Below are 12,987 nucleotides of genomic sequence, written 5' to 3'. Positions count from 1 at the left end.
AATTTGATCTATTTTGCTTTATATGTTGTTTTTTCTCTTACATATTGCAAGATGTCTCACGTTGCATCCGAGTCAGAAGATACTTCAGGAAAATCGCTGCCTAGTGCTGGAACTACCAAAGCTAAGTGTATCTGCTGTAAACTTTTGGTAGCTATTCCTCCAGCTGTTGTTTGTATTAATTGTCATGACAAACTTGTTAATGCAGATAATATTTCCTTTAGTAATGTACCTTTACCTGTTGCAGTTCCATCAACATCTAAGGTTCAGAATGTTCCTGATAACATAAGAGATTTTGTTTCTGAATCCATCAAGAAGGCTATGTCTGTTATTCCTCCTTCTAGTAAACATAAAAAATCTTTTAAAACTTCTCTCCCTACAGATGAATTTGTAAATGAACATCATCATTCTGATTCTGATGACTCTTCTGGTTCAGAGGATTCTGTCTCAGAGATTGATGCTGATAAATCTTCATATTTATTTAAAATGGAATTTATTCGTTCTTTACTTAAAGAAGTACTAATTGCTTTAGAAATTGAGGATTCTGGTCCTCTTGATACTAATTCTAAACGTTTAGATAAGGTCTTTAAATCTCCTGTGGTTATTCCAGAAGTTTTTCCTGTTCCTAATGCTATTTCTGAAGTAATTTCCAGAGAATGGGATAAATTGGGTAATTCATTTACTCCTTCTAAACGTTTTAAGCAATTATATCCTGTGCCGTCTGACAGATTAGAATTTTGGGACAAAATCCCTAGAGTTGATGGGGCTATTTCTACCCTTGCTAAACGGACTACTATTCCTACGTCAGATGGTACTTCGTTTAAGGATCCTTTAGATAGGAAAATTGAATCCTTTCTAAGAAAAGCTTATCTGTGTTCAGGTAATCTTCTTAGACCTGCTATATCATTGGCTGATGTTGCTGCAGCTTCAACTTTTTGGTTGGAAACTTTAGCGCAACAAGTAACAGATCATGATTCTCATAATATTATTATTCTTCTTCAACATGCTAATAATTTTATCTGTGATGCCATTTTGATATTATCAGAGTTGATGTCAGGTTTATGTCTCTAGCTATTTTAGCTAGAAGAGCTTTATGGCTTAAAACTTGGAATGCTGATATGGCTTCTAAATCAACTCTACTTTCCATTTCTTTCCAGGGTAACAAATTATTTGGTTCTCAGTTGGATTCTATTATCTCAACTGTTACTGGTGGGAAAGGAACTTTTTTACCACAGGATAAAAAATCTAAGGGTAAGAACAGGGCTAATAATCGTTTTCGTTCCTTTCGTTTCAACAAAGAACAAAAGCCTGATCCTTCATCCTCAGGAGCAGTTTCCGTTTGGAAACCATCTCCAGTCTGGAATAAATCCAAGCCTTCTAGAAAGGCAAAGCCAGCTTCTAAGTCCACATGAAGGTGCGGCCCTCATTCCAGCTCAGCTGGTAGGGGGCAGGTTACGTTTTTTCAAAGAAATTTGGATCAATTCCGTTCACAATCAGAACATTGTTTCAGAAAGGTACAGAATTGGTTTCAAGATGAGACCTCCTGCAAAGAGATTTTTTCTTTCCCGTGTCCCAGTAAATCCAGTGAAAGCTCAAGCATTTCTGAATTGTGTTTCAGATCTAGAGTTGGCTGGAGTAATTATGCCAGTTCCAGTTCTGGAACAGGGGATGGGGTTTTATTCAAATCTCTTCATTGTACCAAAGAAGGAGAATTCCTTCAGACCAGTTCTGGATCTAAAAATATTGAATCGTTATGTAAGGATACCAACGTTCAAAATGGTAACTGTAAGGACTATCTTGCCTTTTGTTCAGCAAGGGCATTATATGTCCACAATAGATTTACAGGATGCATATCTGCATATTCCGATTCATCCAGATCATTATCAGTTCCTGAGATTCTCTTTTCTGGACAAGCATTACCAGTTTGTGGCTCTGCCGTTTGGCCTAGCTACAGCTCCAAGAATTTTTACAAAGGTTCTCGGTGCCCTTCTGTCTGTAATCAGAGAACAGGGTATTGTGGTATTTCCTTATTTGGACGATATCTTGGTACTTGCTCAGTCTTTACATTTAGCAGAATCTCATACGAATCGACTTGTGTTGTTTCTTCAAGATCATGGTTGGAGGATCAATTCACCAAAAAGTTCATTGACTCCTCAGACAAGGGTAACCTTTCTGGGTTTCCAGATAGATTCAGTGTCCATGACTCTGTCTTTGACAGACAAGAGACGTCTAAAATTGATCTCAGCTTGTCGAAACCTTCAGTCACAATCATTCCCTTCGGTAGTCTTATGCATGGAAATTCTAGGTCTTATGACTGCTGCATCGGACGCGATCCCCTTTGCTCGTTTTCACATGCGACCTCTTCAGCTCTGTATGCTGAATCAATGGTGCAAGGATTACACAAAGATATCTCAATTAATATCTTTAAAACCGATTGTACGACACTCTCTAACGTGGTGGACAGATCACCATCGTTTAATTCAGGGGGCTTCTTTTGTGCTTCCGACCTGGACTGTAATTTCAACAGATGCAAGTCTCACAGGTTGGGGAGCTGTGTGGGGATCTCTGACGGCACAAGGAGTTTGGGAATCTCAGGAGGTGAGATTACCGATCAATATTTTGGAACTCCGTGCAATTTTCAGAGCTCTTCAGTTTTGGCCTCTTCTGAAGAGAGAATCGTTCATTTGTTTTCAGACAGACAATGTCACAACTGTGGCATACATCAATCATCAAGGAGGGACTCACAGTCCTCTGGCTATGAAAGAAGTATCTCGAATTTTGGTTTGGGCGGAATCCAGCTCCTGTCTAATCTCTGCGGTTCATATCCCAGGTATAGACAATTGGGAAGCGGATTATCTCAGTCGCCAAACGTTGCATCCGGGCGAATGGTCTCTTCACCCAGAGGTATTTCTTCAGATTGTTCAAATGTGGGAGCTTCCAGAAATAGATCTGATGGCGTCTCATCTAAACAAGAAACTTCCCAGGTATCTGTCCAGATCCCGGGATCCTCAGGCGGAAGCAGTAAATGCATTATCACTTCCTTGGAAGTATCATCCTGCCTATATCTTTCCGCCTCTAGTTCTTCTTCCAAGAGTAATCTCCAAGATTCTGAAGGAATGCTCGTTTGTTCTGTTGGTAGCTCCGGCATGGCCTCACAGGTTTTGGTATGCGGATCTTGTCCGGATGGCCTCTTGCCATCCGTGGACTCTTCCGCTAAGACCAGACCTTCTGTCGCAAGGTCCTTTTTTCCATCAGGATCTCAAATCCTTAAATTTAAAGGTATGGAGATTGAACGCTTGATTCTTGGTCAAAGAGGTTTCTCTGACTCTGTGATTAATACTATGTTACAGGCTCGTAAATCTGTATCTAGAGAGATATATTATAGAGTCTGGAAGACTTATATTTCTTGGTGTCTTTCTCATCATTTTTCTTGGCATTCTTTTAGAATTCCGAGAATTTTACAGTTTCTTCAGGATGGTTTAGATAAAGGTTTATCCGCAAGTTCTTTGAAAGGACAAATCTCTGCTCTTTCTGTTCTTTTTCACAGAAAGATTGCTAATCTTCCTGATATTCATTGTTTTGTACAAGCTTTGGTTCGTATAAAACCTGTCATTAAGTCAATTTCTCCTCCTTGGAGTTTGAATTTGGTTCTGGGGGCTCTTCAAGCTCCTCCGTTTGAACCTATGCATTCATTGGACATTAAATTACTTTCTTGGAAAGTTTTGTTCCTTTTGGCGATCTCTTCTGCCAGAAGAGTCTCTGAATTATCTGCTCTTTCTTGTGAGTCTCCTTTTCTGATTTTTCATCAGGATAAGGCGGTGTTGCGAACTTCTTTTTAATTTTTACCTAAAGTTGTGAATTCCAACAACATTAGTAGAGAAATTGTGGTTCCTTCATTATGTCCTAATCCTAAGAATTCTAAGGAGAAATCGTTGCATTCTTTGGATGTTGTTAGAGCTTTGAAATATTATGTTGAAGCTACTAAGTCTTTCCGAAAGACTTCTAGTCTATTTGTTATCTTTTCCGGTTCTAGAAAAGGCCAGAAAGCTTCTGCCATTTCTTTGGCATCTTGGTTGAAATCTTTAATTCATCATTCCTATGTTGAGTCGGGTAAAACTCTGCATCAAAGGATTACAGCTCATTCTACTAGGTCAGTTTCTACTTCCTGGGCGTTTAGGAATGAAGCTTCGATTGATCAGATTTGCAAAGCAGCAACTTGGTCCTCTTTGCATACTTTTACTAAATTCTACCATTTTGATGTATTTTCTTCCTCTGAAGCAGTTTTTGGTAGAAAAGTACTTCAGGCAGCGGTTTCAGTTTGAATCTTCTGTTTATGTTTTTCATTAAACTTATTTTGGGTGTGCATTATTTTCAGCAGGAATTGGCTGTCTTTATTTTATCCCTCCCTCTCTAGTGACTCTTGTGTTGAAAGATCCACATCTTGGGTAATCATTATCCCATATGTCACTAGCTCATGGACTCTTGCTAATTACATGAAAGAAAACATAATTTATGTAAGAACTTACCTGATAAATTCATTTCTTTCATATTAGCAAGAGTCCATGAGGCCCACCCTTTTTTGTGGTGGTTATGATTTTTTTGTATAAAGCACAATTATTCCAATTCCTTATTTTATATGCTTTCGCACTTTTTTCTTATCACCCCACTTCTTGGCTATTCGTTAAACTGAATTGTGGGTGTGGTGAGGGGTGTATTTATAGGCATTTTGAGGTTTGGGAAACTTTGCCCCTCCTGGTAGGAATGTATATCCCATACGTCACTAGCTCATGGACTCTTGCTAATATGAAAGAAATGAATTTATCAGGTAAGTTCTTACATAAATTATGTTTTTGCATTTATCCCTTTTGAAAACCAGGTATTAACTGTTACTGTTTACGTTCGAAAACATGGGGTATGTTTAACAAAGAACTTACTCAAAACTCAAGTGCAAACTTGAGCAGATTTTTTCCTCTCAAGCGTTATTTAAAGGGATATTAAACCCATTTCTTGGTATCTTTGTTTGTTTGAAAAAGCAGGAATCTAAGCTTAGGACATGGCCCATTTTTGATTTAGCACCTAGGTAGAACTTTCTGATTGGTGGCTAAATGTAGCGGACCATTATAGAAATCTATTAAACCCACGTGCTCTATCAGACATGAATATCGTAGTGTGCATTTTAGCATTGCACACACAATATATATTAACTATGTCAGCTCAAAAATGCAAGCTGTATGGATTGCGCGTCAGCTGTGTTAACACTCCGTACCATTTGCATTTTTGCTCTTCACTTGTAATTTGGCCCATGGTGGGGCAGCATAAAAAACCCTGTATATTTGTTTTTCTAAAAAACATTTTACTTATTTATTTTTCTTTTCCCCCCAAGTACATTGCATCATGCTGGAACCATGAGGGTAATCCAGTGGATCTCTTAAAAATTGGAGAACAAATGGCTCGATTTAGACAGTGTCTGAAAGATAACCCCAAATTCCTTCAAGAAAAAGTGAAGCAATATTTTCAGGTAACAATAAAATAAAGTTATGAATTTGGTTATGATTAGTGAAATGCGTCCATAACCTGCAACACCTACATCATTTTCAGTTGTGTAAATTGTATCATCTTTATCAGAATGTCCAAGTCATTTGTTCTGTCAGTTACTTTTTAATAACATTATATTGCCTTTGTATCAATATGATCATATTAGTTTTCTATCTGTGTCAGTTATTGTAATCTTAGTTACCTAACGTGCATTAATACTGGCTATTAAAATGCTCTTCCGCATAGCTATACAACAACAATTCTTTAGAGACAGTTGACACTAATGTAACAACTAAAACATACATTTTGTATTGTTTCTTCTCTGTAGGATAATCCACACAAGATGTTTTTATCTATGAGTCCTGATGAATTGCACTATGATAAACAAGCACAAATGGAAGATGAAAAACTAAACCAAATAGTCCAAGCTTTGACTGAAGAAGAAAGAAAACAGATATATGAGAAAGGTGGCATAGATAAAGTATTATTAATATGTTGGATATATGGTAGATATGCCAGAGATGTATCTTTAGCACATTGAATTGGGTACTTTGGAGTGGAATTGTCCAATTAGATGCTTGTTAGCTATTCTAAAAATTATTTCATATATTCTAATAAATGTTAATGGGCCACAGTACTTTTTTTAAATATGCTCAGTATGATTACATCAAACAAGTTCAGATTTCTTGCCTTTTGCCACTGTTATGTAGAGTGATATTTTATCTTAATGTGATGATATTTCTCCAACATTGGTGTGTCCAGTCCACTGCGTCATCCTTACTTGTGGGATATTCTCTTCCCCAACAGGAAATGGCAAAGAGTCCCAGCAAAGCTGGCCATATAGTCCCTCCTAGGCTCCGCCCACCCCAGTCATTCTCTTTGCCGTTGCACAGGCAACATCTCCACGGAGATGGTTAAGAGTTTTTTGGTGTTTAAATGTAGTTTTTATTCTTCTATCAAGTGTTTTTTTATTTTAAAATAGTGCTGGTATGTACTATTTACTCTGAAACAGAAAAGGATGAAGATTTCTGTTTGTGAGAGGAAGATAATTTTAGCAGACAGTAACTAAAATCGATTGCTGTTTCCACATAGGACTGTTGAGATGAAGTAACTTCAGTTGGGGGAAACAGTTAGCAGACTTTTCTGCTTAAGGTATGACTAGCCATATTTCTAACAAGACCATGTAATGCTGGAAGGCTGTCATTCCCCCTCATGGGGACCGGTAAGCCATTTTCTTAGTCAAACAAACAGAATAAAGGGCTTATTATGGGCTAAAAAACTGGTAGACATTTTTATGGGCTAAATCGATTGCTTTATTTGGGCATTTTATTCAGATTTAGGCTGACAATTTGCATTTATAAACTTGGGGAACGTTTATTAAATGGCAGGCACTGTGTTAGACATCTTTTCCAGTCAGGGGGCCTTCCTAGTTATAGACTGAGCCTCATTTTCGCGCCATTACTGCACAGTTGTTTTTTGAGAACAGGGCATGCAGATGCATGTGTGAGGATCTAAAAATTGCTGGAAAAGCTTCTAGAAGGCGTCAATTGGTATCTTATTCCCCTCTGGGCTTGGTTGGGTCTCAGCAAAGACTATAGCTGGGACTGTATAGGGGTTAAATTTATAAACGGCTCCGGTTCCGTTATTTTAAGGGTTAAAGCTCTGAAATTTGGTGTGCAATACTATTAATGCTTTAAGACACTGTGGTGAAATTCAAGGGGTTCCGTTTGAACCTTTACATTCCATAGATATTAAGTTACTATCTTGGAAAGTTTTGTTTTTGGTTGCAATTTCTTCTGCTAGAAGAGTTTCAGAGTTATCTGCTCTGCAGTGTTCTCCGCCCTATCTGGTGTTCCATGCAGATAAGGTGGTTTTGCGTACTAAGCCTGGTTTTCTTCCTAAGGTTGTTTCTAACAAAAATATTAACCAGGAGATAGTTGTACCTTCTTTGTGTCCGAATCCAGTTTCAAAGAAGGAACGTTTGTTACACAATTTGGACGTAGTCGGTGCTCTAAAATTCTATTTAGAGGCTACAAAAGATTTCAGACAAACATCTTCCTTGTTTGTTGTTTATTCTGGTAAAAGGAGAGGTCAAAAAGCGACTTCTACCTCTCTTTCCTTTTGGCTTAAAAGCATCATCCGATTGGCTTATGAGACTGCCGGACGGCAGCCTCCTGAAAGAATCACAGCTCACTCCACTAGGGCTGTGGCTTCCACATGGGCCTTCAAGAACGAGGCTTCTGTTGACCAGATATGTAAGGCAGCGACTTGGTCTTCACTGCACACTTTTGCCAAATTTTACAAATTTGATACTTTTGCTTCTTCGGAGGCTATTTTTGGGAGAAAGCCGTGTTGCCTTCTGTTTAGGTAACCTGATTTGCTCCCTCCCTTCATCCGTGTCCTAAAGCTTTGGTATTGGTTCCCACAAGTAAGGATGACGCCGTGGACCGGACACACCAATGTTGGAGAAAACAGAATTTATGCTTACCTGATAAATTACTTTCTCCAACGGTGTGTCCGGTCCACGGCCCGCCCTGGTTTTTTAATCAGGTCTGATGAATTATTTTCTCTAACTACAGTCACCACGGTACCATATGGTTTCTCCTATATATATATATTTCCTCCTGTCCGTCGGTCGAATGACTGGGGTGGGCGGAGCCTAGGAGGGACTATATGGCCAGCTTTGCTGGGACTCTTTGCCATTTCCTGTTGGGGAAGAGAATATCCCACAAGTAAGGATGACGCCGTGGACCAGACACACCGTTGGAGAAAGTAATTTATCAGGTAAGCATAAATTCTGTTTTTGCAACCTTAGACTGAGATTAAGAGAATTAAACTGCCAATAATATACCGTGCATCATGTTTCACACATTAGTAAATGTCCTGGAAAGTAGTGCAACCGCTAAGTATATAGTAATGTACATGAACATGGTTACTTGTAAAATAACAATGCTTTGTAGAATCAGTTTTAACTGTGTGTCCTTCTCCTCCTTTCTTTCCTTTCCATTTATTTAGTGACAAAAAACAGTACAGGACACTGCATCTCTTTATAGTTCCTAATGTTTCTGTGCTGCTAATATCAAAATATCCAAAATTAATCTTTTCACTTTTTTTCAGGTTTAGAATTGATAGACTTGCAGAGCAAACCTCAGGACACCTCCTGCCTTCCTGCTTTGAAAGTATCTGACATTGAACCGTGTATACTGTACACTGAATTAGAAATGGCATATACAGGTTGTTCTTGTGTTTTGTTTTTTATTATTATTATTATTATTAAGCAACAATTCATTTTAGTATATTAAACTTTTACATGTATTTGCATTTCCAATACTTAAAGACAAAAACTCATTAAGAAACCGAGATTGCAAACCCATATGCAAGGGTGGAAAATATAAATATAGCGGTATGCAACAAATTTTGTTCATCCAGTATATGTCCTACAATGTTCATCTGAAAAATAGTGTTGCATTGTGTTTCCCAAGAACATGAAAGGCTGTGAGTCCTAGTATATTACTTGACATTATAGCAGGGCTCGAAAAACCCAGGTGCCAGGAAACCACTGGCCCCTATCATTTTACCCCTGGCTCCTTACTTTTTGGTTTATTCTAAAAATATGAATTTACAAATACCAGTGTCTGACTCCTTTAAAGTATTTCTGGCTCCTAAATATTCTTATGACTCCCAGATTTAAAAAAAGATTTTACGACCCCTAAACTATAGTATCTAAACTGTAGTTTTTACACACTAGATCACCTCTAGTTTGCCCCCAGGTGGTGATCTGAGACTGTACATAGCTAATGTTTTTGTGCACTAGCTTTTTTGACACAATTGCTAATGCAGAGAGCACCTATGTAGGCTTTGTGATCAGTACTGGACATGTGCATGTGGTGCTGATGTCAGCATTAAAGGCTAGAGCAGCTTTGCTTTTTAATGGTAATTGTCTGAAAGAGGTTGAAACTGCTGCACAGTAATATGCTGGGGCTGTACGGTATAGTTCTAAGGATTATAAATAATTTATTTTGTATGTAGATATTTTGCAATGATGATATAGAATGTGCATAAACAAAAACTGGCTTTAATGTCCAATTAATAACAAAACAATGTGTTTGTTTTATAGCAGGAGATGTGCCTGTTCAGTACTGTGCCCAGCCGACTAATGGAATGGTGTATTTCCGAGCAATCTCAAGTTTAAACACACTGCCTGAGGAACTCAAGCCATATGTGCCCCTCTTTTGTTCTGTGGTGACCAAGTACGTTATTTACTGATGCTTAGTGACATTTTTATTACAATCTATAAGAGTAAACTGTGTGTTTTTTTGTAAAACTAATACTGTTCTATTTATTATTCCAAAACACGTTTGTAATGCTTTCTCATAAAGAATACCAAACTGTATTTATTTCTTAAATCTATCCATATGATATTTTTGTATTACTTTAAAGGGACATAAAAGTACAAATAGAAAATGCTGTAATAATTTAAAGGATTTAGGATTGCACACTTGCTTGCATATAACTATGTGTTTAATCCCTTTGCAGGGGTTAAACACAGTTAAAGTCTGCTTCATAGTAGTAATGCACTAGTGGCATTTAGCTGAACAGAACTGGTGAGCCAATCATGGGGTGTATGGCCACCAATTACCAGCTAGCTCTGAGTAGTCCTTTGCTACTACTGAGTCTTAATACAGATGTGGCTGAAAGTCTTGGTGTCCTCATACTTTTTTAGGAAAACACATCATTTTCTCTGAACTAAGTAAAAATTGACAAACGTATTTGATATTACGGTTCTTTATTGCAAATTTAATAGAACAGAAACTTTACTTATTACTTTTAAACAGTAAAACAAATAAGAATGGCACGGACAAAAATATTGGTACTTAACCTAATATTTTGTAGCACAGCCTTTGGAGACAAAAACTGCAATCAAGCATTTTCTGCAACTCTGAATATGATTTCTACACTTTTCAACACTTCTTGAGCAAACTGCTCCAGTTCTCTCAGGTTTGATAGGTGCCTTTTCCCAACTGCGAGTTTCAGCTCTTTCCACAGTTGTTCGATGGAATTCAGATCTGGACTCAGAAGGCCACATTGGAACGATCCAATGTTTTCTTCTCATCCATTCTTGGGTTCTTTTTGAGGTATGTTTTAGGTCATTATCCTGCTGGAGGACCCATGACTTGCGATTGAGAGACAGCTTTCTGACACTGGGCAGTACGTTTTGACCAGAATGCCTTGATAGTCTTCTGTTTTCATTGTGTCCTGCACAGAATCTAGACACCCAATGCCAGAGGCGGAAAAGCAACCACAAAACATCACCAAGCCTCCTCCACGTTTCATGGTAGGGATGGTGTTCTTTCTTTTTTTATGACATGGAGAATCCACAACATCATTTAAATTTCTAGTTGGATATTCAACTCCTGGCCAGCAGTAGGAGGCAAAGAGCACCCCAGCAAAAGCTGTTAAGTGTTACTGCCTTACCAATAACACCCAGTCATTATCTATGGCTCTGTCAATGGAGGTTGTGCGAAGTTGGTGTCTGAAGAAATGTATTCCTTTCTAATGACATGATGAGTCCACGGATCATCTAATTACTATTGGGAATATCACTCCTGCCCAGCAGGAGGCGGCAAAGAGCACCACAGCAAAGCTGTTAAATATCACCTCCCTTCCCTCCCACCCCAGTCATTCTCTTTGCCTACGTTAGAGCAAGGAAGTGGTAAAGTTAGATGTTAAAAAAATAATAAAATCTTGCTTGAAGAATCTTTTCTAAGTAGTTCAAGATTGTGCTGCTTTGTTCTAGGGTGTAGCCGTAGTCCATATCAGTCTCTTCAATAGAGCAGTGGTGGCTTTAGAGCAATCGGAACTTGTGGGACATAATTCTCACTGCACCTCCCATATAGTTAATGCTGCCCTAATACTGAAAGCCTGAGTAAGATTACTCGGTCTTTATCTCCTTTTTCCACAGGTCCATGTGAGGGAGAAGACCTCTCAAACCTAGTGAGCTGCCATGCTGCCTGGCAGATTTCTAAGGTAAGTGCTGACTTTATTTTTCTGGGTACAACAGGAAAAAGTGGGCACTTTATTCACTATGGGACACATAGTTTTTCTCCTATATGTTAAGGGGAACATATAATGGCAGTATGTTATGGCAGGCACTGGGGCTGAGGAATGTTAGAAAACATAAAAGGCTCATATTATGTGGTTTCACTTCTCCTGGCAACTTGACTTATAAAATGCCGACTGGGAGATTCATTTTTCAGATGCCCATGATGGGCGGGGCTAACTGAGGCTGCGGTTTACTGGCATTTTACCCTGCATACACTGTGACTGGATAACAATCTCCCTGGAAAGCGCATATTAAGTTTTATATCTGCGCTTTTGGGACCGGACAGCTGCTCACTATACTGCAGACGCTGCTGCTGTTATTTTGCGAGTTCCGGATTTTTTCCTAGAGAGATTCTATCCGGTGTTAGCAGGGCAGGTAGGCACCTCAGCAAAGCTAAGCTGAGGTGCACAGGATGTTAATAGTACTTGCAATTTATTTACTTACAGCAGAATATTAAACTTAACTTTTTTTGTGTTTAAATTTTTATTAAAATGTAATTATTTTTTTGTGGTAATTTGTTCCATTGTGAGTCAGAATGGACCAAGATGCCTTGCAAAATACTTGTGTTAGTGCTAATGTGGCACCACCTATCCCTTCTGTTCTTTATGTTTTGAGAGAACTTTAAATTACAGGGATAGATTTGTTTTCTTTTTCAAGATACGATGAGTCCACGGATTTCATCCTTACTTGTGGGATATTGCCACCTGGTCAGCAGGAGGAGGCAAAGAGCACCACAGCAGAGCTGTATAAATAGCTCCTCCCTTCCCTCCCAACCCAGTCATTCTCTTTTCCTGTGTTAGTTAGATAGGAGATGACAAAGTGAGGTGTTAGTAAAGGTTCTTCAATCAAGTGTTTATTATTTTTATCAGTAGTGCCACTTAGTGCTACTTTGTGCCAGGGTGTAGCCTAGACCAGACCAGTCTCTTCAGTAAAAAGAGAAGCATTTGGTGGCTTTAAAGCAATAGGAACTGGTGGGACATATTTCTCACTGCGCCTCCTATACATTCTTGCTGCCCTAATTCAGAGCTCTTTTAAAGGGACAGTATACACTCTTTTTCTTATAACTGCATTTAATAGACAATACTCCAGTATAAAATGGTTTAAAAACCTACTTAGAAGTTGTAAGTTTAGCTCTGTTGAAAAGGTGGCTGGAAAGCCCGATGCAAGTGGGAAATAACACTCCCCCTCCCCCTTCTTTTGCATATGAAAAGACCCTTTACACAAACAGGAGCAAGCTGGAGAAGGTAGCTGACGGTATTCACATAAAAGTTTGGGGCTTGGTTAGGAGTCTGAAAATCAGAGCAATGTTACTTAAAAATAAGCAAAACTATACATTTAAAAAAAAAGAAAAA

At 38.5% G+C, this 12,987-nt stretch overlaps 1 protein-coding gene across 1 annotated transcript; it reads left to right on the top strand.

Moving 5' to 3' along the window:
* Positions 1-5,380: 5,380 nt before the first annotated feature.
* On the top strand, positions 5,381-9,782 carry LOC128643799 (presequence protease, mitochondrial; the record flags this gene model as incomplete). Its single annotated transcript, XM_053696622.1, is given in 4 exon segments — positions 5,381-5,515; positions 5,861-5,999; positions 8,650-8,766; positions 9,650-9,782. Coding segments are annotated over 4 exon segments (524 nt in total), but the record flags the coding sequence as incomplete, so codon positions are not given.
* Positions 9,783-12,987: the final 3,205 nt, after the last annotated feature.

Source organism: Bombina bombina, unplaced genomic scaffold (genome assembly GCF_027579735.1).
Source record: "Bombina bombina isolate aBomBom1 unplaced genomic scaffold, aBomBom1.pri scaffold_1991, whole genome shotgun sequence".
In the NCBI taxonomy this organism is placed as follows: Eukaryota; Metazoa; Chordata; class Amphibia; order Anura; family Bombinatoridae; genus Bombina; species Bombina bombina.
Note: the sequence above shows the minus strand (reverse complement) of the source record. Positions and strands in the feature narration are given on the sequence as shown.